Source organism: Buteo buteo, chromosome 5, assembly GCF_964188355.1.
Source record: "Buteo buteo chromosome 5, bButBut1.hap1.1, whole genome shotgun sequence".
NCBI lineage: Eukaryota > Metazoa > Chordata > Aves > Accipitriformes > Accipitridae > Buteo > Buteo buteo.
The window spans coordinates 53,963,648-53,991,541 of NC_134175.1; the positions used below are offsets into that span (position 1 = coordinate 53,963,648).

At 40.7% G+C, this 27,894-nt stretch overlaps 1 protein-coding gene across 2 annotated transcripts in view; it reads right to left on the bottom strand.

The window, feature by feature from the left end:
* The window catches only part of ACVR1 (activin A receptor type 1), a 70,881-nt gene that overhangs the window by 5,779 nt on the left and 37,208 nt on the right, over positions 1–27,894 (bottom strand). For both annotated transcript variants that reach the window (XM_075029120.1, XM_075029121.1), the window contains exons 3-9: positions 21,459–21,725; positions 20,715–20,932; positions 16,479–16,578; positions 14,050–14,196; positions 11,197–11,472; positions 7,429–7,626; positions 660–790 (exon numbers count right to left, since the gene is read on the bottom strand). In XM_075029120.1, the coding sequence (XP_074885221.1) occupies positions 660–790; positions 7,429–7,626; positions 11,197–11,472; positions 14,050–14,196; positions 16,479–16,578; positions 20,715–20,932; positions 21,459–21,725 (1,337 nt within the window). The remainder of the gene's footprint in view (positions 1–659; positions 791–7,428; positions 7,627–11,196; positions 11,473–14,049; positions 14,197–16,478; positions 16,579–20,714; positions 20,933–21,458; positions 21,726–27,894) is intronic.

The following is a 27,894-nucleotide window of genomic DNA, read 5'->3' on the forward strand; positions in this document are numbered from 1 at the left end:
TCAACTGTAAATGGCTGGGATTCACAGCTGGCTGGTGCAGCAGCACAAGTCATGGCTCTACAGCTGAAACCTTATAGATGGGACCTCACGTCCTTGCTGGCCCTAGCCAGCCATACAGATTCAAACCGACCTCCACAGCTTTAGTAATAAGGAACAAAACAGCTGGTCAATCTGGAGAGTCCAGACTGATTCTGAAGAAGAAAAATAAACTTCAGCACTAGCCTTTCAAAAAGAACAACAGTCCCTTATCCTGTAGTCAGGAGAGACACCAAAATACTGTTCTAAATCTGCATGCTTATAAGCCACAGAAAGTCTTACTCAGGCTACCTTCCCCTTAAAGAAATTTCCGCTTGGAGAGAGAACAACATAGGAAGAGCAGCTTTAAAATAGTTATTGTTAAAACATGCTACTAGAAAGCTAATCTGTGAATAGCTCAGACTTAACAGTTTTAAGTTTGCTCATTGCATTTCCTTCCTGCTCCAACATAAAGGTCCACACCAGCATGCTTCTGAAATCTGTACAGCTAATGCTCCTGACAAGTAGCATTGAGATCATTTCAATTTCAAGTGATAACTGAAAGTAACTTTCATAACTTCGTTTCAAAAGAAGAAAGGTCAGCTTGTATCTTCTGCAAAGCACCCACAGGCACACCCACTTACAGGGTCTGAGAACCATCTGTTGGGAATGTTCGGCCTTTGCTGATCTACACAGACCACTTTTCTCATGTCTTCAAAACTGGGATCGTTTGGAACCAAGTCATAAAATGGTGGTTTATAGTCTTCCACAATACCTGGTGAGACACAAACAAGAGAGGCATTATTTAATGGCTGTGTCAGTGCAACAGCATTTCTGCACAGAAAGAGAGAACGCATGACCTAGCCATCTAAGAAACACAAAAATCTTTTAAAAGTTAACACCACAGTGTCAAGCAGCCATTAAACAACAGAATAGCACTATCATACAAACAGCTTTTTCTACCCAAAATGTTAATTGATTGGCTCATATTACAATTCCACAAAGTAAGAACTATATCCATTTTGCAGATGCTTGAGCTGAAATGATGAGAAATAAATTCACTTGCCAAAGGGCCATCTTCTATAATGCAGGGAGGTTTACTGACTACCACAAAACTGGGATTTCTGCTAGCAAATGTAAAAAATTTAATGTCTGCATTGTGTTTTTTAATAGGCTTACCACACACTTTGCATGGTTTTACGAGTCCTGAAAGAGTCCAATAAGCATGTCAGCATCTACAGACCCTCATGCTGGTGCTTCAAATACTTTTATTTCTTGTTATTAAAATAGTAGAATACCTAGGGTAACTGGCACTGCATGCCATCACAAAGCTAAACACCTGAGAGCCTGTGGCACCCAGTGTCTGAATGCATTTTCTAGGATTCTGCATTGAAAAATGAGTTTATGTGTGTGCTCTCACAACTCGTCATCCAGCTTACATAAAACTGGCAGGCTAAAAAGCCTTTTGCCTACTAAGGCATGCAATACAGCACTACTGTTTCATCAGTGGATTAAGCCCACAAATGATCTATAGGAAGCTCAACTTTCTTAGACACTTTAAAGCCAATTTAAAAACTGGTGTTCAAAGACAGGCATTTGGGTCAGTAGCTTGGAAAAACACTGAGTGAATGAGGCCCTCTAGGTACAGTAGAAACATGGGCAGAACAATCTTAAAACTGCTTTTTAGCAGACTGGCAGCGCTCCCACAGTCAGACGTACATGAAATCCAGGAGAATTTCTGTTGCTCGGATATACTGAAGTTGAAAGGAGGTTCTCAAACTTTGCTATGATGTTTGAGTTTTAGTTTTCTTGTTCGTTGGAGATAAAGATCAAAATCCCACAGATACTCAATTAAAAAAAAAAAAATCTCTAAATCCCTATCTGTGGTGACTAGTTGAAAAGGGAAATGGTCTTCAGGAAATTACAACTCCCTTAGAAAACAGTGGGACAGTTCAAAGATCCGGCTACCCAAGCAGGTTACCATAACAAAGTAACTAGCAGACTGCAGAGTTTGCCCTATGGTATTCTGACATGGATGCATGCAGAAGGACAGACTATATTCGATGCTGCTTAAAGGAGCATCACCCACCCTCCTCCTGCGAGCAATTCATAACTGCATATACCAAACACCACCTCCAAGGCTGAACTCTTGTCTTTACGCTCCTCCTGCTTCCTCCCAGAACACAGAATAAAGTTTATTGTGAGAACTTAAGAATACAAAAAACCCTCTTGTATATCCACATTGTCTATACTTCCACCTCATATAAAGCAGTGGCTTTATATGAGTCAAACGCAGAACTTCAGAGCTATGTCATATAGCTCTGAAAATGTTTCCAGGGTCATTGGGATATTACAGATGAACTTTGTCACTAAAAGAGAGAGTCTGGCTCTAATTTACTATTTTCGTGTGGTCTTTCCAAAGTATAGGGCACATAACTGGCTATTTCAGATAAGACATATAGTAATAAATATGAAATTAAGCGGGTCTAGCCTTTACTCCAATAGAGCGACTCTAGAGTACTCTGATCTACCACAGCCAAACGTCACAGACCCTGTGGGACCACCGCTGGCTCCGCAGCAGCCCGTCAGCAGTGCCAGCGAGCCACTGCAACCTCTAGCCCACACCACTCCGCTCGCAAAACCGTCACTGAACTGTGACACACTTCCCTCGCCCACTGCCCCCGGAAAGCGAGCCAGCCGCTCGCTACGAGGGAGACCCCAGAGTCCTTCAGCACGACCTACAGCTTGCCGCTTTCTGGACAGTTTTAAGATTACTTCTGTCATTTATAATATATTGTATTTTTTTCCCTTGGGGTTGCTGGCTTTTTGCTACTCAAATCAACTAGAACTCACATGTACAGTAGTGTTTTCTTCACCTTTATTCCTCATTACTTTAACGTCAGCTTGTCCTACGCATGCACGACTAACTGCTGGAGCAAAGCGAGACCTACACAAACACCCAAGCAACAGATCCAGCCTTGCAGATACAATGATGATCGCTCCCCAGGGATGGCTTTGAGCAGTAACTATCTTTCAGCTTCTGGTATTACTATTACTATTGAACAAGATCACAATAATGGGAAGAACAGTGAAGATTCACGAGGAACAGAACTCTAAGTGCCAAGCACCAGGCAAGCAACAATGCAAGGCACTGTACACTAGGAAGGGAGCACATTCAAAAAGCCGTGAACAACCAGTCTACAAGGAAAAAGCACTCGTCTGTTTAAAGAGAGCAAAACACTGATTTGGGGGCTTAAATTGCATTTTCAAGTACAGAGAGAAATGGTGAGTGGCTCCTGCTACAGCACAAAGACAAGACATGAGTTCTCTTGGTTGTGGCAAAGGAGTTTCCCATCACATTTTCTTCTTTATACTAAGCCATAACAGGAAAGTACCGAGAATCACTGTGTCACCTTGAGGACCATTAGATAAGTTTGTTTTTACAATATATATTATATATTGTATATATTTACAATATATATTATACAATATACTTTAATTTTTATGTAGTATATAATAGTATATATTTTATATATAATTTTATATATTCATATAATTTTTAAAATTAAAAATGTAAAAATAAATATTAAAGAAATTAAAATAATATTTTAAAAACTATCAGACTTTAGTCAGATTACAACAACTTCAGAGCCTCCACAAACTGAAGTACTAAACCAGGCTGACTCACTGGAATAGACTCTGCATTTCCACCCAGTCAATGAGAGATGACAAATGTCTATCAGTATGGGATAGCAGCAAAAATTTCTAGCATACATAACTGACAAGTGCCTCTAGCCCACCTAAGATACACCATCACCCAGTTCACACGAGCATACTACCTTGACCTCGGCACGCTCACTCCCAGTACCAAAGTCTTACTACAAATCAAACAGGGTTATCTGAGTGACCACCTGATGAAGTAATGATTTCCACACAGCTAAACACTCAGATTTGAGAGAAAATGTTTGCTCCATTTCAAACCAGTGCAAGGAAATGTAATTACTTATGGCAGCAGCCAGAAATACAAAGCAACTGGAAATAATTAAGTACTGTGGAATTAGTATCACCATCGTCTTAAACTTAAGACTTTATTGACACGACCAATGTCATGACGTATCTCTATTACCATTAAAAGTGCTTCCACGGCGGCACTGAGCTCAGCCTGAACCAATTACTGAAGCATTTACCTATCAACTTTGGTAGGTCTGCAGTCCATGCTGACTTTCATACCATCTTGGTGAACCTGCTAGCACTGTCTAAACTCACTAGTTTAAAAGTAGCTCAGGTGAATTGTCTGTGAACTGCAGTTACTGCAGCAATACTTATGTACCAAAACTTCAGCATGGGAGTATTTAAATAATAGGTACCATTTCATGGAATTTTCATTTCAAGAGGTAACTAGGTAAGACTGTATTTTTTATATATATTACGTACAGTATACACGCACAAATATAAGTCAAAATGTACATTCATATACAAAGAGAGCAAGACATGCAATATTCCACAAAGGATTACCAGCCTCCAGAACAGCATTGTGGCAAGACAGATTCCAGATGAACTACTCAAAATTCAAGACCGGCAATAAAAACAAACTTATCAAAAGCTTACATGTGAAGTTTTGTCATCACATAGGCCAACTGCTATGTTCAAACAGACAATGCTCTACATGGTGCCTATGTGTAAGCACGTACCCCTGTGAGCACTGCTGGTCCCACCACCCACAGCTATGAGCACGGTCCCTCCCCAGGCAGCGCGGAGGAAGACCAACTGCCTCCTCTCCCTCCCCATCGCAGCAAGCATCACCTATTGCACAGTGAATTAATCAACCCCTGCCCAGCAAGCCCATCACATTATGGCAACTAATAAACTACAGTGCTCGCAGACTGCCGAGACAAACAAAGTGCAGAATATAAAACTGCACTGAAAACAATGAAGTTACAGCTTAAATTCTCAAGGCACTCACGCTGACATGAACTGCAACCCAGAGGTCTCCAAATATTGGGAAATGCAATAAGCAAGTCTTCATAACTGCCTACGACATACATTTGCCAATAAACAGAGTGCATCATAAGAAAAATGAATACCATGCAGTCACGGGACTCTCCTCCTTTCTCTAATTAACCACATACACCTTCAGAGTGTATGTTTCTTCTTCACCTGAGATCATCATCACACTGTGATTCAGCTGATGCATGCTTTTGTATCAGAACAATGCCTATTCCTTTCATTGCATATGTATCCAAGTAACTCCTCTGACAGTGAAGGGAGAAGGAAGGCAAGGTCATGAGCTCAGCTCCAGCCACCCCACAAAAAGCCTACAAAAGTTCCCTTCAGCTCCCGAGTCAGTCCTGTGACTGCCACCAGCTTCCAAAAAGACAGGAGCTGCTCACTATGGACCCTGCACATTAAATTGCATCTCCCCAAAACAGCTGATCACCTGCACAGATTACCCTGCTCTCTTGATCACAGAGAACCTATTTTGGATCTCTTCAGTGCTATCAAAGCAATCTCTCAGGCTTACAAGGAAACTTACATCAGCCACCTGAGCCTACCTGATGCATTTTGCTACCTCCAAGTCAGCTTTGTTTAAGCACCTTGTAAGTATTCTAGAGAAGACAGGGGCTTGGGACAGTGCTCCAAGCCCCAGGGAACCTTCTAGCAAGCTTGGAAGGTCTGCAAATCTTCTCAGAAGTGCCACCTTCCAGCAGCCGTCTCGTAACAAGCCTCACTGCAGTGTTTCTGGAGACAACTAGCTGCCTGTGGCTGCTGTGCTGAAAATTACCCTGAACAAGGGAACAATACTTTTTTTTTTCTTTTACTCATAGTTAAATTATTTTGTCCATCAACATATAACAGATGAAGTTCAAGGCTCATATTTAGAAGAAGTCTTGTACTTCAATAGAATAACAATATTTGTTTGCTTCTAGAGCTGTTGCACATGTGCCTGTCCTCTCCCCGCTCCCCATAGTCCAATGTAACACCATTATCCCCATAGTCCAATGTAACACCAGTGGAAATTCTGACAGGATTTCCACTGGGGTCAGGGAACAGAGGTGAGATAATGCATGAGAAACAATACAAGGCAAGTACCTTAACTTCCACCAGAATTTGAGCCAGGCTTTGTTACTCTGTACTAGCTACCACGAGCCTCCACTGTTATTATACCTTATTGCAGCCTAACTCTGTGCACTCACTGCTCCTTTGCATCCATCTCTCCACAAACCACTCACACTCCCTCCTTTGGCTCTCAACAGCTGCTTTTTGTGAACATCTCTAAGGTTATCTTAATCCTTTCTGCCAAAGTCTTCCCTCAAATTTTGACTTGCAATAGTTCCCACCAAAAAAAAGCCCTCAATTCTTCAGTTTGAGCCACTCTGACTACTGCCTATCATTCTGACCATGTGTCCTTCGAACGAGTTGGTACTTGGGTCCTAAGCTGGCAGGCACCCCGGCTGGCACCAGCCCTTCCTGCTCTGCAAGGTGCCAGCCTACCATCAGGGCTCGGAGGTATCATAGCAAACAAACAACTAGTTATCTTTTCCTGCAGAAAATAAACCCGTTGTCTGATGTCAGTAACAGAATCCCAGATTTGGATTTAGTAGGAACAGATCAGACAGACACAGATCAAATAAGTGCACACGACAATCCAGAATTTCCTCTAATTTAAACATCTCACTGTTAACAACCTATCACTGCCAGCATCTGCAGATATGCCTGAAGGGCATCTTCTCTGTTCTCTTGTCCACTTGGGTCCACAGAGCACAACCTGAAGTCCAGAAGTCAGAGAGGACTTTTGAACTGACAAGGACAAGAAATCACACCAACAGATACCCAGCTTAAAGGTTCTTAAATTCAGACACCCTTGCCAAGGAAACACAAAGCAACACTGTACGCTACAGAACAGGATTGCAGTGGCACTTTTACCAAGCAGAACTGTACTTTGACCAAGTCCTGCTTTCTGAGTGCACTTAACTTGCTAAAGCAAGAGCACCCCTGAATTCTGATCACTTCACTTCACTTCCTCCATATTTTCCTTCTGTTCCTTAGGTTTTGTCATGAGAAACAGCCACCTAAAAGTATTCACTAGGGTTTAATGACACATGGAAAAAAGTTTAGAGAGTTTATGATCTAAAATTTTAACTTAATTAATTGGTATGAATTATTTCTCATCACGATTTAGAATGTAGCAGGGGACCCTCTTTCTTCTCTACCTTAACAGAAATGACAACAATATTTAGCCATTGTACCCAACACACCAACAACTTCAACACAGGCAGTGTCAGGAATTAAAATACTTTGGAGGTCCAGTATATTACTGTGCATCCTGTGCATTTTGGCAGCAGATGCTTTGCTGTAAATTACCATTTGCTTAACCCCTTCTAAAAAACAAGTAAGGGAGTCCCAAATACTTACCGTTGCTAACCATGCGTCTAGCTACTTCCCAAAGGACCAGCCCAAAAGCCCAGATATCAACCCTTTTGTATGAGTCAAAGCAGTCTGCCTGGATAGTTTCGTCCAAGACTTCTGGAGCCATGTAGCGTTTGGTACCCACACGGGGATTGTTCCCCACATCCAATTGATTCGTGCTTTGGGAGTGCATAACTGCAAGGCCTGAAGGACAGGATAAAAAAAAAAAATTACTGTTAAGTCCCCTTTAAAACTATAGCAGCATATGTTTAAAATTAGATGTGAGCAGTGACACCCATCAGACAGTTTCTTAAAAAGGAGCTGAGAGTCCAACTGTCCAAAGACCGACTGGGTCAGCTCCAAACTAGCTATCGAAAACAGCCACTGGGTCCATCGACTTAGATCAATTATCTCCTCAGGGATTACCATTAAGCATGTTATTGCACTGTTGCAAAACGTTATCATTAAGTGTTTTGCAGCCACTGGATGTCACCAGCGCTCCAGGCACGTATACACAGAAGACCAAGCATCTGTTACTTAGAAGAAAACAATTTTACACAGCATTCAAATTTATTTATAGAACTTTTGGGTAGGTGGATATATCCAAACTGTGGGGAAGAGAGAAGAAAAACACTGCATGATGGATATACACAAGTTAAAAAATAAAGCTGGAAAATAAAAAACACCGTATTTGCAGTAGCTTGAAAAATAAACATCCTCAAGCTGATCTAAAATGAGTCACTCAAAACCACTCTACCTGGTTTCTACTAATTACTCAACATTTAAGCAAAGAACATTATGTGAGGGACTAAATTACTGTAAATTCGGAAACACAGAGTACTCATTTTGCCATGGTAAACAGAGAACACTGCAAATTGAACAGCAACAGGTGCATGACATAACTAAGCAATAGAAAAGACTACAAACTCTCCCTAATTTCCTGCACAAATCTTGTAAGAATAACATATACTATTTACATTTAGCATGAGTTTATTTTAGATTAAACTTAAAAAGCATTTTAACTTAGTTCCACAAAAAATTAACCTATCATCAGATCATTATTTTTTTTCTTTCCAAAAAAAACCAGTCTGTTCTTCACCCTAACAAAAATTTGGAAAACACCTTCCTACAATTTAAATTCAATTCAAATAATTTCAAGCTGCTAAGAAAATGCTTATGGCACCTCTAGAAAGATACCATCTACTAACCACATGACTGCTGAGAAGATAATTTGGAAAGCCTGCTCTCCAGATAAAAATATTTTTTGTCATATATACACACACACATATATATAGGACATCTACAGACACACTTATACATTTATGTGTTTGTTTATATTTATATTAACTTATATTATACAATATGTATGGATTATAGTATTTTTAAAGAAAACTTGCACACTGAAAAAAAAGGTTAGAAAACAAATTTCCTGGCACACTCTGAAGATATCAAGACTTTGGAGAACACTTTGATAAAAATCATAATACTCCATCCAAACCGGGCAAAACAAATTCAATAGATTGACAGGTCAAAGGTTTAAGGCTGAGGGATGCAAGTCAGCATCCCACACACTACAAACTAAGAAAGTGTTGCAATAAGGTCAGGGGACAACAATGTTGTAATCAGGTTCTCATCATGGTGGTATCTGTGCTCTTTATGAGAGTTAGGAAGCAGATATTGCACTGCTTCAGTTTCTTTTCACCTCAGGAGATCTCAATGCACATTTAACTTAAGGGCGCAGAAGTGCTTGTCAGAGAGGCTCTTACTTTAAGATGCTAGATCTTTAAAAAAAAAAAGAAAAAGAAAAAGTTTGACAGGAATACAAATAGATGAAACACATTAGTTTAAGACATCAAAAAATCCTCATTAGCATACTGGATTATCTGCTAGAAACAAAAATTGAGCAAATACGTTTTGTTAGCATTCTTTGCACCTTCCTTACAAATACCAGTGTTTGTTTCAAATGGACATTCACTACTCTGTATGGAGGGGCAAGGGGAAAGACGGAGTAAGAGGAGAGTTGGGCTTTTTCTTACTTTTGTATATTATTCTGCTGTTCTATAAGGTTGCTCAACTAAGACCTATTACCATGCACATGAATTGCTTTAGAAGTAGAAGGGCAGAACTCTTCCACAGTGCTGACAGATTGAAGTGAGACTGACATCTATCCTTGGACTTTATCACACAGCTTCTGCTTAGCGAGAACATATTTGAAACAGCCAGTTTTGTAATGCAACTCTGGATACTCGGGTTGCTGTTCAAGATACTAGTTTCCAGCACGCTTGCTGAGAGACAAGCGGCCAATTCACAAAGCTCTTGCACTTGCTGCCAGCCAGAAGGACTAGGACTGAATGGCAACAAACATCAAGCTACACTGCAGTTCAGGCGTGCAGCACTCAGGCTGCCAGCAAAACAGACAATTACAAGATATACATCCAAGTGATTTTATTCCTCTCTGTTTTTAGAGCTGACACCTATTCTTAATGGATACATTGCAAGTCCAGAACCTGGTGTGACTGACAGAACCCAAGTCCAGCTTAGGTCCGGGCAGCTGTAGTGAATCTTTCCATCTGTTCATACTTACCAGTCTCTAAGTGCCATTTTTCTTGCATGGTGCGTGTGTTGAAACAGAGAAGGAGACCAGAAGAGGAAAAAAAGACAAAGCTATACAGAAAAAATGGGCATGAATATATGGCAGAAGCAATGAACTCTTTGGTAACTCTCCTTTACAGATAAGGAACAAACGAAGAACGTGTCGGATGCATTCCTGAGGATTTCACATTTTAAAAAAATAGCTATTTTACCACCATGAAAACTAACTGGGAATTGTTTATTGCTGTGCTCTCTCAGAAAATCTCTCAAATATCTGAAAGCTCTAAATAAATCATGTAGTAGATTTCACTTCATTAGCATAATGTCAATCAATGCCAGTATGTACTGCCTTCTCCTCAGTGTGAACTACAAATTTATTTAAAAGTCAGTCTCTGAAGTTTTGTATTTTCAACTTATTGCTCCATTTTTTACTTACTATTCCCTCTGCAAATTTAGATAGGCCTAGGTGTGTGGCTTTCATGTCTTCCCTGTGTGTTTCTCATGTCCCTCAGGCAAAACTGATAGGAACTATGAAATGGAATTATTATTGAAAAAATCCCATCTCCCACTGCACTTTTTGTCTAGCCAATGACTCCTCAATACTATTGTTCTACTGCTATTTTCTCCCTTGTCCTCAGAAAAAAGGGGAGGTGGGAATAGTCAGACATATGCCCAAGGTGTGAACGAGCCATACTGTTGCAGCTGTTTCTCAGCATCCTACCAGATCAAAGTATAAAACTAGTTGGTCATGGAGAACCCAATTTTGGGCTCGCTGAATTATCTGGCAAAAGTCTCAAGCTGGATGGACCTATGGAGCTTGGGACAGTGAGCACATAGTTCTTAGACTACAAGTGGAAGGAAATTTATTAGTTCAGAAATGAGCTGAAGCCTAATAACTGCTGCCTTCTGGGATCCATGAATGGAATTTAACAATGAAAACCCAAGAAAAAGTCCAAAATGTTACATCTGCTCCTGAACTGGGAGGCTACACTGGGCCTCCTCAACAGCAGTGGCATTTTTAAGTTTTAAGTGCCATCTAGTGGCTGTCGTAAGCCTTCGGGGTAATACCACATCATGGTAAGGCTATTTAAGGTTACTGTAAGACTTCTATGGTTGGAGTCATCCAATATATTTGATTACTGCAGGAACGCACTGAGTATATTAGCATCAAAATGAACTCACCTAAATCCGCTATGCAGCACTGTCCATTTTTCTTAACGAGGATATTTTTGCTCTTCAAGTCCCGATGAGAAATGGCAGGCTTCCCCTGGGTTCCAAATATCTCTATGTGCAAATGTGCAAGACCACTAGCTATGGACAGTACTATGCGTAGGCAGCTGACAGTGTCCAGGGTAGTGAGCTGTAGATAGTCATATAGAGACCCCATTTCATGGTAGTGGGTAATTAACCACAACTGGGTACTAGAGTTTCTGGAAGTCATATCAGATGCAATAAAACCTAGAAAGAGGAGGAAGAAAAAAGGATAAACAACAAAATAAAATGACAGACCTCCTTCAAGACTCCTGCAAGAAAAGAATCAATACTACTAGTCCCCTCCTGCAATTTAAAATTCTGTTTAATTAAAACTTTTCCATGATTGTAATGCACTGAAAACAGATTGCAGATATTATCATGATGAAAAAAGAGCTGACATATTCTGGAATTCTAACTCAAGTCTATTCACAAGAATGTATTTATGTATTTTGTCAGTCACACCAAACACAAGTACTTGTCAGGACCACATACTTATAATTTTTTGTTTTGTTTTGTTTGTTTTGTTGGGGTTTTTTTTAAGAACTTGGAGGTGGGGAAGTTTCCAGTTAAACAAAAAGATCACCAGGTTGTAGCACATCTGCTGCTGTATATTCAGCAGGATCACAGTGAAAAGAAGCAATACCTCAAACAGACAAGTCGCAATTAATCATTTCCATTTTTAAGGACAACAACCAGCCAATGCAGGCTGCTGAGAAAAGGGTTAAATCTGCTTCATGTATGCATCACATCCTAATAAACAGACACTATATACTGTGCCAGCTTCACGTTTACATCCAAGTGAAGTCTATTAAGAGCACTTCCAACAGTCAACCTTGACATGTCAAAAGGTTGCTGTCCCCACAGGAAACGTCATACCCTTCTGACCAAACATAGATTGAAAAAAAACACATCTCACCACAGCAACAACTTGCTCTCCAATGATCTCCAATTGCTTAAAAGGCTGCAGAGGGATTGCTGCAGCCTGATAAATTATCAGACCTATGGGACTGCTCTAAACTGCTGTAGGGTCCAAATGCCTGACCTTCTTAACTGTTCACCAGCTCACAACGGAGCCATGGGATATAAAAACTGGCAGATGGCTAAGGAGAGTGTGGCAGCACCAGAAGATTAGCATAGCAAAACCCAAGGAATAGTAATTCTTCTACTTCGAATACTAGACAGTTCAACTGTCTAGTTCAACTGGTGTGCAATGTCCATGGTGAAGCAAGGTAGAGCACCTTTATGCATGATAGCTGTATTTCACAATTATTTTCTACATAGGAACTGAGAAAAATTTCTCTTCAAAACTCATGAACTTCAAGAAGTGCTTTCAAAAATGTGGTGTCTTAAAATTGAACCCAAAATTCAGAAGTAGCTCCGTTCCTGTTACCTCTGAATTTATTGTGTATCAGCACAGTGTTGACCTCAACAGCTTTAGCTGGGAAGCAACAGAAGTTTTATTCCCAACTTAGAGGAACAAATCATGTTTATTAAAAGCCCACATATGACATTTGTCAGAAAGAACACCCACTGCTTTCTCTCCTGAAGTCAGATTTCTACACAATGTGACACTTTTGTAATCTGTGATATTGTTTAATATTGCATCTAAAAAAAATTCTATAAAAGAGCCAACAAATTTGACAGTTATCAAGAAAGACTAAACACAGACAGAGGAACATGGGAAATGTGTAATGCAATTTCAGCCAAGTTACTTGCTCTCTCGGGAAGGAAAGTTCAATAATCCACATTTCAGGAGGCCACCAAATTATTTTTGTAGTAGCAAAGGAACTGCTTCAGGAAACATTAGACAAACATCTAGCAGGGTGAGCTATAGAGCCAAGGAATATTCTTTGACAGGAAACAAGAATAAGGAGCCCAAACAAAACTGATTGAAGACAGACAGATTGTGGGTGAGGTAATGTCAGCACTCCCAAAACATGCTGCTGCTTTTATTTGTAAAGGTGGCACGCCAGCAAAAGAAGGTCATGTCTGCTAGGAATCAAAATGGCTACTTAAACTTCAGCCATGGCTCACAACACAAAAAAGCCATTTTCTAAGCTCTCAGAACTGAGCACACAAGGTACAAGGGATGCAGAAGATTCAAAATCATCGTAGTTTCCCACTTACAGTGAAATGAGATACATCATAAAGGGGCAACTACAGTTGAAGTTTAAACACCAAAAGCAGCTTAGTTTGACCCTCAGCAGAGCAGTTAAACAGAAGAAAATAATGGATTCATACTGCACTTTATTCAGGCACAAGGAAAATTATTCAAATATTTAAATCGCACTATAAACTCCTCCCCACTTTTTCTCCCTTCATTTCTCCCAGGTAAACTGAAGTTAGAAGAAAACATAGATCCACTAGAACTTCTCCACCTAACACACTGTGCAATACTCTCTTGCTATGTGGCTGCCTTGCAGCAAGAGCTGCAAGGGTGAATTCTTAGCATGCAGGTCTGTGGCACCTCCATCCTTCTCTACACACTGTGCTGCCAACAATTGGTTGATCTGGTTGACTGATTCTTGCTAGAATACTGCAAGAGGATAAGGATTCATGGTTGCTACAACATTTTCTCCAGTTGAGACTTGGATTTCAGCAGCCTCCTGGCAAGCCTCCCCCTTAAAATTTCCCTTCAACTATTTATCACAAACACAGGAAGCTAATCTCAAAGAATGCAAGATACCTGGCAAATCTGCAGTGCTTTACAAGTGAACTGTTCAGTTAACTCACCTTTACACCAGCTACACTAGGATACATGAACATGGTTGTTGTACTTACCTAAAATATTTTCGTGCCGCAGCAATACAGTGTTGTACAATTCAGTTTCCCTGAACCAGGATTTTTCATCCCTAGAAGAGAAGATCTTCACAGCAACATTTTCTCCTTGCCACTGACCCCTCCAAACTTCTCCATAACGGCCCTTTCCTGGTGGGGGAAAAACACAGTAAAAGTTATCAACTAACAATCTTCATAGGCCAGAAAGACAGGATTAGCTAATAGGATGGAAATTCAACAGTCACAGCACAAATATCAAACTGATGTAGTTTCATCACCCCTGCATACACTTTTTACCACTTTACAGTCACGCTGTGCTCCACTGTCCCTTAATTTTTCCTGTTTGTTTCAACTGCAAGCTCCAAGAGTATGGATCTCTCCTCCTAGCATGTTGGTACAGTATACAGAGTGTTTGTACTGGGCAGGTGTAATCATTCAGCTACCAGCAATGAAAGTGCATCTGCATCTTCAACAACTTAGGCAGCATACTACAAGGTCAGTGTAAACAATACAAATAAATCTATGAAGTTAGGAGGACAGGAGGGATATGTAAGGCTGGAGATACAGCCTTTACATTTCTATCAACCCTTGCAAAAACAGTCAGCACAGCCAGACACATAAAATGCAGAATGATGATTAAAGAAAAACAACCTAAACACAAAAAAAACCAACCACCTACAAGCAAAAAACTTTAAAAAAAAAAAAAAAAACAAAACCCCAAAAACCCACCCTGACCTGTGGAGACCAGGACACATTGTCTGCATGCCAAGCTTTTTACCCAAACAGCCTAGAAGAGATGTATGAAATTATCAAGTACCCAAGAGCAAAGAAACATCCTGGACAAGGCACACTGGAAAAGTTCCGGTTGTTGCCATTTTCATCACAGCCCAAAATATGATAGCCTCAGGCTTAGTGCAATGAATTGTGCTAGATTTGACAACTATAAATATCCAAATTCCGCCCTTCATTGCTCTGCAGTTCAGTGTTCTTTAGAGGCATGTATGAATCAGCAGCAGGTATAACCAAATGAAGAGAGATACCCAACACTGATGTCTCAATGCTGTCACCCAGAAGAGACTTCCTGCACAAGTGCTTTCATTTGGTTCTGCTATACAAGCTAAAACACATGGTCTCTTGAAATAGTGTCAGCCTGACTTAACTTGGGAGCAGGCATAATTCCAGGGATGCACATTTATTCACACGTATATACACGCGCAAAAAGATGTCTCCATATTGCAGGCAAAATCATCATGCATATCATATTGTACAGTTTCTGATGAAGAGAAATTGCAGAGCATCAGAGGATGTACACTTGGATTTAACGCAAGTGTGAACATTTGTGCCTACTCAATACATACTATAAGCCAAAAGCAAAGAAACACTGGTAAAATGTAGGCCCAGTCCCTATAGATTCACAGATTCATCTGTTTTAGTCAGGCTTGATTTAACACCCTGATGAGTTAAAAATTCTAGTTACTTACAGGAAGGTGTTACCCATTCTGAGTTCAAGTCGCTGAAGAAGCAGCATAAAACATATTTAAAACAGTCCTTTTTTCCCCGAGTAGAATCAATTGTTATCATGCCTTCCTCACCTCTTTAGTGCCAGTACAGCATCTTGGCTCAGTGTCACTGCCTCAGGATATCTTTGACCCAAACGCTTCCTAAAATTACTAAACTCACATTTAACACTATTCAATTAATAACATATATATGGTGAAGAAAAAATTAATGGATCCTTAAAATTAACACTGAAGTCCTGCAAAAAACTAAAGACCCAGAAAAGTTTTAGGGAAGAACTACTAGAGAGATTTTCTCTTTAAGGGAGAAAAGAGCAGCAACAGTACCTCATTGCCTCCATGGTCCCAAAGCAACGGTGCAGAGCAAGTAAGATACAAAACATTCATGTTCCCATTCTAATAGCACAAAATTACAGGTTGGTTTGGTTTTGTTTATTTTTTCAAATGCCATGTTAGCCACTTTGCTTGATACTTCAACTCCAGATCTCAAATCCAGATAATCCTTTTCTAATTCTAAACCTTTCTACTTGAACATCATTTAATGAACAAATGTTTCACAGTTTGACAGTTTCAAACTTCAAATTGAGCTTGCTTTTCTAAAAACATCATTTATTCAGCTTAAAGTACCCAAACAAGCCTAGTTTCTATTTTCTAACATTGCATTAATGAACAAAGCTTAAATTTTTCAATCATAAAGCACAGATGATATTTGCTCCTTTCTTCTGCATAGATCTGAAAGGAATTTTCTCACTTGACTTTACAAAACCAAATACGTTCCGTAAGCTGAAGCCTGAAAAGTTTCATATATTATATAAGCAACTGAGGGAAAACAGTTGATTAGGATGGGAGATAAAGCTTTCTCTCTGCATTTGTTATCAAGACTTGGCACTAGATGCGAACAAGAATTATACTAACCTACACACTCTACAAGTGTGATCTGGCGAGCCACCGTTCTTTGCACCAAGAAAGGAAGTCCAGAACCACTTCCAGATGTGCAGGAATGGTCCAATAAATCCTGTTCAAAAGGAAAAGCAGAAGTTTACAATCTGTGAGAAAGTACATTTTTTTCCCGTTTAAATACACAAAGGTACACCACTTCACAGGATAGGTTGAGTTAAAGCTCATTGGTATCTCAATGGCTCTGGTGATGCCATTTGGTCACTCAGGGTCAAGACATATCACTGCTGTCACTGTACAGATGGACAGAAAAAGCTCTTTGCAAGATTCTACCACTTCAGGGAACATCCCATGCATAGAAGAGACTGGTAGGGGAGCTATAACTTAGGCATAATCACTTTCTGTTCAAAGTTTTACAAACAACACAACAGGAAACAGCAAACAAATCCAAGCATCGCTTCATGCTCAGATTTCTTATTTTGTCTCTATATCTTATATTTAGCATTACAGTATCATTTTGTTTAATAAATAATTTTGTTTAATAAATAAATGACAATAAATGTACTCCCTGTAAACCTGAAAGCTCACTTGTAGCCTATGAGCTATCCTCTGTAGTGAAATTCCATCCTTTTTCAGCACTTTGTTGTTCTCTTAATTAGCTTATGCTCTCTCAGTTCTGTGTCATCTATTTCAAACAGGTTAATATCAACTTTTTTTCCCCCCAAGTTTTCTATGTCTTGCAATAATCTGAGCCACCTCAAAAAGAAATAAACGTACTTTCTCTGACTTCTATACTTAAAACTTTCATCTCTATACAGAGATGGAGCACCACACAGCATCCACGGGGGAACAGACTCACATGTCTGTGAACACAACTTTTAAACCATAAGCTTTTGAAGCGGCTCAAAACAGAAGAGCACCGAGAATGGCCACAGGCATGTCTGGCACCACAGGGTTTTCTCTGATAAATTTCAAGTCCCTGCCCCAAATTAGAACTTCTTTAAGAGACAACACCCAAATAACTTCTTGTAAGTCTCCTTCCCTAAAGTGGCTGAGCCATGCTAGATGAACAGTCCCCTGAATTAAAAAAAAAAAAACCAACAACAACAAACACAAAAAACACCACCCCACCCCCCCAAAAAAACCAAAACGCACCGTTCTGTGGTAGATAACAGTCATGGGAAGTTTTGGCCCAAACTATTCAAGTTTAGTACAGTTTTTTATAACTTAAAACGGTTTTAAAATAAACAAGGTGGTAGGCGTATTACCTGTACCACCTACACTAGATATGTCATTGATACTCCAAAGAACTTTCCGTAACAAGTCTTTCTTAAAAGTTTTTATCAGTTTCTAGTATTTTTAGTGCATGGAAACCAGACTTTATTTAAACTGTAAGCTTATAAAAAAACATGAGTAAGATTCTAATTGAATGTTAAAATCCTATTAGCCTTTTAAAGTGCTAATACCCAGCTACTTTTATGGCTAGGACTTCCGTACTAGTTCAAGGCATTAACAACTGTATTACTGGACTTTTTTTCCTTACAAAGGAAAATAGGATAAAAAGCGTAAGCATAATCAACTTTCCAGTATTTCCAGCAAATTGTACTACTGGGCTTTAACCAGATCTGATGAAATCTCATTTCTCCTAACAATTTTTTAATGAGTACTCAAGAAAAAGATAATCTAAGAATGATAGGAGGCTTCTATTTTGCTTTTTAATACAAACTGAGAACTCATTTTCCTTCTTGCTTGTATCAGAGGCACCCCCCACCACCACCACTTATCTGCATCGACTGTAAAAACAAGATTTGAAGAGGCCACAGCTCTTTCCATTCCCCATTAGGAAGCTTAGGGCTTTACGCATTTGCTACATTATGGATGGAGACTAATTCTAAATGTAACTAATGTGTAACAAAAACAGCAATTTAAAACACACAATGGAGAAGAAAAATCCGGAATTTAAAAAAGACTTACTGTTTACATGAACATTAAGGAACTGTCTTTTTTTTTTTTTTTTTTTTTACGTCACCAACACTCAAGAGGCACACCAAAGGCACTGCAATCTTAGAGCTAAGAGGGTCTGACAGCTGAGAACACAGCTCCATTAGACTAAGCCTTTACAGTTAGCAACTTCTCCAAGTTATTTTAAAAAGAATTTTGATTTATTCTTCTCAGGTTTTATCACCCTTTCCAAGTAACATTAAAGGACTTGAAGTGCAAAAGGTTTGCAAATGGAATGGAAATGGTCTTGCACTGATAAGAGATAAGAGCTGGTAAAAGCTGGAAGTCTGTGCTTAAAGACAGATAACCAGTTGCACACATGCTTAGTTCATGGTGAACATATCAAAACTGGCTGTTTTAAAACGGTAACACAGAATCAAGCCTTGTAAGCTAATTAAAGCCAAAGGCATTAAAAAAAAAAAAAGATTACCAAGTATAGTTTATATAGGGCCAAGCTGAAGCAAAATAGCAGGGCAAGGAGTTCCACTGGTTCAATTAGCACCGTGTTAAGAACTACCTTCCTCGTTTTTATCCTTGCTCTAACTTGCTAATTTTGATGCCTCCCCCTGTTATTGTACTGCAGAATGCAAACAACTGATTCCTACCCATCCTCTCCTTACGCCTTGCCATGTTGTATGTCTCCACCATACATACACACATACCCACCCACCCCCGCTTAAGAGAACCAGGCTCTTCTTCCTGGCTGAAGCATTGGTTTACCTACTCGGTTCCCCACATAGGCTGTTTCAAGATTGCATATTGGGGCATCCAGATGACCAAGAGTCTGATTACTCAGTTTTAACCTATTCCTCCTTAAAGAGGAATCTTCCCTGCTCCAATGCTATCCCTGGCCATCTCAAACCCTGAAAACTTACTTGCCAGAACATACTGTCTTATGAAAGGGTTTTCCACGTGACTCTTCCAGCACTTATTCACAGCAGTATTTTATCAAAACATCTCTGCCTCAAAACAAAGCGATGCAAGAAATAGTTGCCAGCTCCTCAAAATAGTTCCATTTTTTGAACGGTCCCACAGATCTTTCTTTTAATAAATTCCCATAGCTGGGCCTGCAAAGGGGTTGCCAACTTTCAGGTGAGGAGGTACAACCATTTTCTGGGTTTGGGGTTTTTTTTGTTTGTTTGTTATTTTTGACATAGTCAGAACTCCTTCCCTAATTGGTGGCAACCAATGCTTTCTAAGGAAAATATCAAAGGTTATTCCTCACTTAAAGAGATAACCATTTTAGTTTCTCTCTCCTACAGAGAGAAACACAGTCCAAAACATTGAAAGAAAATACGCAGTCAGTGTATTTAGTAGCATATTATTAAAAATACTTGGGTTTTGGATCATTTTTCTTTAGCCACTTCTCAACCCTGCAGTGAAAGCATATTATGTCAGGAAAGCACCAAAATGGAAAGTGTTTTCCAACCTCTTAACGTTGAAGAGATTTTATCTTAGAAATGCAAGGAGGAGAAAACTTCTCCTCTTTGCATTGGTTTCAGAAACAAACACTCAAGCTGCCTCTGAAGCCTTACTTGCTCACTTTCAATAAAGCACAAGAAAGCTGCTGGGAACACTTTTTTCCTAGCCTCAAGTGAAAGGGTAAGATACATTATGTCTTTAGAAAGGAAACACTTCTCCATGTCATTTTATTTTCCAGAGACTGCGTGAACAAGAACATATTTTAAAAATTGAATTCTGAGTAAGTGGTTCTCATTCTTAAAATTCCTACCATTCTTCTGTCAACAAAATTTCACTAATTTCCTAGTCATCCGAGAGCGCTTCTACTAAGATCATGGGAGTCAGGTTTGAAGTTTTTAAAAGTTAAAAATATCTGTATTTTCTTCTTCCCCTAGCATCACATCTTTTCCAACCTTTCAGGCTGTCTTCATATATCAAAGATGCAGCACATTTTTACACATTCCATATCACTTCAGGCTACCCAACAATCAGGCATACTCTGTTTTACTGTTTTGACATTGCTTCTAGGAACATAAACAGTTTGACTACAGTTTATAGCAATTCTCCAGGTCAAAGAAGCTATACTTGCAAAAGCTATCTTTTGGTTAAATTTAATTTAAACTACAGTTTTGCGGGCATAGGAATGTCACCACAGAAGTCCTGACGCTAAGTGGCATCCCCTGGCAGCAAAAGGTCCTGTTACTGACGTGGCCATGTCTGGAGGGTACAAGAGGGGAGTTCAGAAGTGAAAAAAGCTGAAACAAATTTTCGCCATGCACACAGGTTACTTACTGCTAACGTGCTGTCTCCAACGTTTGATGCAATGAGTCCCTCAATTGTGCCATATTCTGCATCTCTAGAGTTGAGCCTCTCCATATGGTTTTTCTGTATTCTCCGGATGATCAGCACAGCTACTGCAGAAAAAACTATCAACACTATCACAGGAGCCAGTATAACAATGATTAGTGTTTCCATGCTGTAACCTGCAGCTTCTCCTTGAAAGGTTTGCCCTTGGAAAGGAGAAGGGAGGAAAAAAAAAAAACACAAAGGAAAAAAAAAAAGAGAGAAAAAAAATTAATTTGCAAATTCCCAGAGAAAGTTTTTAAAACCAGTAGCACTGACACCAACATTTAACTTGGTAGCCACCTAGTCTGAAAAAGAGGCTGCAACACAGCCAGAGCTATGAGTGTGCACTTATACAAAGGATGCTACCACAGCAGCTCCCTGCAGAGCTGTTAGAACAGCCCCGTCCCTTCAGAACAAACCACACCTGTGACTGCGCAATTCACTCACAGGCAGTAACTCAATCCTGACGCTGACCCCTACCATTCATACAGCAATACAGATTATTCAACCTGTGGACATCAGATGTGTGCCAGTGGGCCCCAAGGTGGGAAACAAGGTAGAAAGGGCCTTACTGAGTTGATTAAGCCCTTACTTATGCTAGCACTGAAGCCACCTCATTCCCATCACATCAAATGAAAGCCAAACATTTTTTCTTTCTCAAAATTCACTATTTTTTAATTAACCTCTCACCCTTAGAAGAAGGCAACTGTGCTGTGATATTCATGTTGCACAAGTATCCTTGGCAGCACTCAACAGCTTGGTCAGGAGATGGAGGTGTTTTGCACGTCATTTTCCCTTGTTCATAGACTTGGAAGCAGCCTTTCTGGTAAACCTTAGCACCATCATTAATGCTCAGGGAAGCAAAACATTGCTGGCCTTGGCAACGATCTCCATTCCCACAGGACATGCCTTCACACACACATTCGTAGTGGACCATATTTAGCTTCAGTTCATCATCTGTAAAAGGGGAGAGTTGAGGAAAAAACACCATGGTATTCTTAATAGCTTCAGTTATATAGAGATAATGAAATCATTAGACAATAAAACCTTCTGTTTAAGGGAAGAAATATTTGCAGCTAGTGCTAAAGAACCACCAAGTAGGAGCTAACAATACTAATTTAGCTGTTTCAGGAAGACAAAGATATGAGCTTGCACCATCAAAGAAATACCAGTGATATCTGCCCACTCCACGTACTCAAATTTCAAGAGTTCAGTGGCGTTTTACATCACCTCTCGCACAGACACTACTGCAGGTATACAACATGGGAGGATCATCTACACAGGGACACTCAGCAGATGAAAAAAAAACCTAACAAAGAGTGTAAATTTAAAACAGATTTGCTAAACCACATTATATTTCTATATGGCAATAGTTGTTCTCAAGCATTCCGGAAATTACTTTAACTAAATCAAATTAAGACCATTTAAATTTGCAGTGGACACAGCTACACAGGATTGAGCAGCTCTAACTAGCCTGCTTGAAAAGTAAATCTGGACCTACTTTCCCACGAAGACAAGCCTTTGAGGAGTACCCTGCAAGTCTGAGTAACCACAGATAAAAAGTAAAGCGAGAAGCAGCACACACTGTCAGCAGTACAACACTTCCCTTCTAACTCCAGAAGCTTCAGCTAAATAAAAGGAATAACTTTTAAGAGAATGTATAGAGTAGGAAACTAAACTTCTAAGTATCCTCAGCAAAGCGCCTGGAGATGCCTAGCTGGGAAAATCCCACTCTCTGTGTGGAGCCGCACACACTGCTGCTTTCAAGAATGGCACATGCCTTTGAACACACAGCACTGAGTCACTCTGGTCTCTGCAGGAGAGGACACCACTCTCAACTAGCTAACAGAGAACACTGGAAGCTCTTCAGTTTCCTGGAAAATACAGGTGCCTGTGGGAGTAAACAGCCATGTGCACTCCCAGATGGCTGAGAAAAGAGGCACAGCTGTGAAGGACAGAACAAGTCACTGCTCTCTGTTACACACATCCCATGCATATACACACACATTTATGGCAACTTAACTCATATTTACATTGTCTTTGTCAGTTCTAACACACAAGAAAAATTTCCAGCCACAAATACAGTGGATGCTCCTAAAATAGCAGCGGAGCATACCATGTGTTGGACTTTTTCAAGCCTATCATTAGAGTCTGCCTACTGGGAATATAACTCAGTTTGTTTTCCGCTTTGTTTTCCTCCCCTCCTCCCACAATGAACAAATACACAAATATAGTCTTCCCTTTTTGAACGACTAACAAAAACTAAATTAGGGAAAGAATCCTGAAATCAGACAGCGTCTGCCACATTGATTTCAAGTACTGGTATACACAATCCGTCATACGCATACCAAGTAATAACTTTGCTAATTTTGTGGAACATAAAAAAAAAAAGGAAAAAAATGTATGCCAAACATTCCTATAATCAAAGTTCTGTTCCTTCTCCTCCCACAACAGCAGCAGTAAAACACAGCCAGTATTGTAACACACAAGCCCTTAATCTTGGTTCGTCTGGCTGGAACTGCCGAAGGCATTCAGAGCCAGAGACCTAGAAGGGACTTCCTCCCGATGCGTAGCCACGACCTGCCTAAAAGATCCATACCTTTGGTAAGGACAGCCTTCCCCAGAACAGCCCTTCAGCAGCAAGGATTTCAGTACCTCCCAGTGATAGAGATACTTCTGTTGTCATTGACAAACACAGGCCTGTGAGAACAGAGCTGAGGAGGCTGGCAGGCTGCAGTAACAGCCATTTCAGCTATTAAGTAACAGCAGAAATAGCTGCTATATGGAGTAGGACAACTAACCTACCATCTGAGCACCATACCAAGTCCCCAAGGGAAATTCCTCTGGCTTGCAGCCTGATCCAGCCTAATACTTCCCTCTTCTCTTGACTCAAGGACCCTTCAAGACTGAGCAAACCTCACAGAAGCCAGAAGAGCAGTTCTGGCAGAAAACCACCCCCCCTCATGTGCCACCTCTTGGAGGAGCTCTGCAATCCCAGAACGGGCCAGGAAGCAACTGCGCAGCCTCAAGGCAGTCAATCACCCCATGCAGAGCAAACCTGACATCCCTTACAAGCGATGAACTAAGGCATTGCAACTCCAAACACGCTACCTGTCTTTTGAAAAGATTGCTCTAGCCTGAAGGCAGCGCGAACGATCTAACACGACACACAGGCTGTGGATCCATTTAATAGAGCATGAAGAGAGACATGAGAACTGTAGCAGATCCTGGTGTGTCCACGGACCAATACAGATCAATTCTGTGCTGTAAAAATTGAAACATTTCTGGTGAAGAACTCCTGAGTTGAAAACGGAGACACTCTCCTTCATGACTGTTACTATTCCTTATACCCAAACTGCTCGTTTCTTTTCTTAGTTGGTTTTCCAACTCCATGGTATATTACCACGTACCAGCCAGCCCTTCCCTCACTAATGCTCCTGCAGTGCCACACACTCACTTTGCTTTACCCAAACAGGGAGGCTTATTCAGGCTGCAGAACCAGCCAAAGCCCTGACCATGTCCTCCCATTCCTGCCTCTGCAGGCCACCAGCTAAGACAGAGCTGCAGGTCAGAAGCCTGAGAGCAGGCAGGCAGGGCGATGCTTCCGTGAACACGTACAAGCTAAACACCGTATGTACTATGCCCACAAAGCACTCTCCCCATGCACGAAGCCAGCTATGAAGCGCTGGATATTCTAACTGTGTTTCCCCAAAGAGAAACCAGCTGTACTTGCAAAGCACAGTTTTGCTGGCATATGGTGAATCCACAGTAGAGGCAGAGCTGGACTGGGTGGTACTTCTCCATAGCTCGCATGAGCATGGCTGTGCGAGCAAGTCTCCGGGACAGATGTGACCAGAAAACACCACAGGCCAGTTGCAATCAAGAGGTTATGGCTGAAGCAGATCAACTCCCCCAGGCACAGACGCTCAGAGGTAAGTACCTACTCAACAACAGCTCCAGGCGTGGAAGGCTGTCGGGCCAACTACGTATGTAGCTGTCAGACAAGGCACGCGGGCAAGAAGCCAAGCTTAAAAATACTTCCATTACCTAAACACATTCACTGCATATATTTTTGTTTCATAATACAGAGACTCATTGCTGCACTTCTGGCCCATATATGTTGTGCACACACACAAAAAACTGACTTGCCACACAGAGATACAGAGATTTGCATTAACTTCTCATTAACTAGTTTACTAGTTCACTATTATTAAAGTGTCAAAATTGAAGCTCCTTTATTTTGTTTGCTTATTCACTTTGTGAAAGTCAACAATTACAAGTGCTGACTCTAATTATCTAGGTATTTCAACAGAACAAGAACAAAGACACTCCACATTTTAATCAGTAAACTGGAAGGTCCAGTGTTTAACCCTCTCGGTGACTGCCCAGGACACGTTATGCTGCGTGCAGTGCTCGTGTGTGGGCACACAGCCCCAGTTGTCCCAGCCTGAATCCAGAGGACACCAAACCGCAAGTCTCTGAGAACGTGGGTTAACGATGGAAATGCACAGATGCAAGGAAACAAAGACAAGTTATTTACTTCTATGGGAAGTTTATTTCACACAACCAGTTACCAATCCAGACATTTTTATTTCATATTTTATATCCAATTCCTGGACTGTAAACATTGTTTACTTTCTGGAAAAATATCAAATTTCTTCTGTCCAGGGAGAAATACACTACATATGTTTCTGGTAACACATCTTAATTTTGAGGTGATTTCACATTTAGAAGAGTGATTCATTTTCCATTGAAACAGCTAGTACAATAGGCACTTGGCCAGCTTTTCTTATTGGCACTACAGTAACACAGTTTCTTCAAGTACCTTTGACATGAAAATATGCTTATGTTAACTATGTGACTTGGTTGGCAAATATAGAATTGAAGTAACTTTAAAAAGCATAAAAAAGTAAAAACATATACTGTAAGAGTCTCAATTTTCTTTCTAAAAAAACCAGTCTCTAATTATATTACATGTACCTTTTAAAGAAGGGCCTTAACAAGATCAAATCATTTCCTTCCAGCAATGCACCACCACTGCATACCCTCCCCTTTCAAAATTTCATAGAATATCTCAAGTTGGAAGGGACCCATAAGGATCCGAGCCCAACACCCTGTTCCTCGCAGGACTAAGTTTCACCTTGCAGATAAGGACTAGTACATCTACCACACAGATAATGATATACATTTAGTGCATGCATGTGAGTGACTGTTCAGAGGGATAACCTACACGACACCACAAGACCTCTTAGCATGTGGCTGGAAAAAAAAAGCCAGGTGGCCAAGGATGGACAGAGGTAAACAAGCCTTAAACAAACTACTCTTTTGCTCAAGATATGACTTTGTAACAACATAACTTTAAGAGGAACAATTCCATCTAATTGATTCCTCTTTACCGAAGAGCGAGGCGCAGCAAAGGAGTGACACCTTCCATCACAAGCAAGCAGGCAGAGAAGATCCGTCCGGGAGCTCTCCTCCGTCCCAGCCCACAGCTGTGCAGCAGGAAGGCGCCGTGCCTCCGTGGCCACATACTGAACATGCACAGACACTGCAGTCATCGGCTAACCTCGGGCACGCGCGGCCGATCCCAGCCCTCAGAGCCACCGGGATCTGGCTTACCAACCCGAGACCACTCGGAGCTGTACTACGGTTGTTATCCCCTTTGTAGGCTTGCTGCTAGGCTTTGAGCGGGACCACCTGCTGAGTGGGATCACTCTTTTCACATGGAAAACCTTGAAATCAAACCAGAAAGGTTACAAATCACAGGCGAAGCTTATTCCAGAGCTGCTGAAATCTCTAGTAGGATGAAAGGGACTTCATGCTCAAAGGCCGAAATACTTAAAAGCAGCAATATTCTTTTTCTTTTTAAATGACTAGGACTGGGGGAAGACGTGAGATCTGCTAGGGCTTCATATCATAATGAATTGAAGGAAAGCAGAACTGGAAAAATTAAATTCTCTTTAGACTCCATTTAATTGTACGTTAGACAGCTCTTTTTTGGTGGGTAGCTTCCCTTTATGATTCTTAGTCATTTCAGAAAAACACAAAATAATAAGCTTGTAGAGATGACTACTCCATTCAGAGTTTTCTCTTTCTCAATGCATACAGTAACAAGCATTATACAACAGCCATAATGATAATCACAGAATCATTTAGGTTGGAAAAGACCCTTAACATCAAGTCCAACCGTAAACCTAACACCGCCAAGTCCATCACTAAACCATGTCCCTAAGTGCCACATGTACATGTCTTTTAAATACCTGCAGGGATGGTGATTCAATCACTTCTCTGGGTAGCCCATAAAAATTTATTTTATATAGGATTTATTAATTTAACAAAAGCCTTTGAATTTTCCAGCACTAAGAAACAGCCGTTTAGCCTTATTATTGCTCTCCGTATTACAAAAAACCCTAAAACAGAAAAAGCACAAGTGCTATGGACACTGACAGTTAAAAAAGCTCCAAGACGGGGCAGAGGTGCCCGGCTCCGCAGAGGAACAGCCTCCCCCAGCCCAGCTGCTGAAGAGGTGGTTAGGCTGTTCCCAGAGCCAGCTTCCCACAGGCCAGACAGTAGTTTCTGGAGTTTCGGTAGTTCCCAAACGCTTCCTGGCCATGGTGTGACATGAGACCCTTTCCAGCCTGCCCAGTTCTCACGCCCAGGCGAGAGGCTGCATTTGGCAGAGAAGCCGTGGCAGCCAGAGCAGAACATGGCCCAGACACCTTCCCACAGTCACTAGAGAGGGCAGAAGCGTCGGCAGCATTTCATGCACCGTGCTCCTAACACTGCCATCGGGATCAGGAAGTGGTGTTTGTGCACGGTCACTAGTAAGTGAAAAACCTCACACTCTTAAGCATAGGTATTACATTATTTAGAAAGGGCTTTGCTTTAGACAGGGTTTAGCTTCTTGGGAAATGAAGAAAAGCCTCTTTTCCCACTTTACAGGGCTAATAAAGAAGTAACACAGAAGTAAGCGCTGCAATAAAGCTTTAGAATAAAAGGATTTTCTGGATGCTCAGGTAGGGAAGAGACATGTTTTTACACTTAGAATTCTATACAGTGTTTGATTTTGGGGGTATTGGGTTGTGGGTTTTTTTGTGGTTTTGGTTTGTTTTATTTTTGTTTGTTT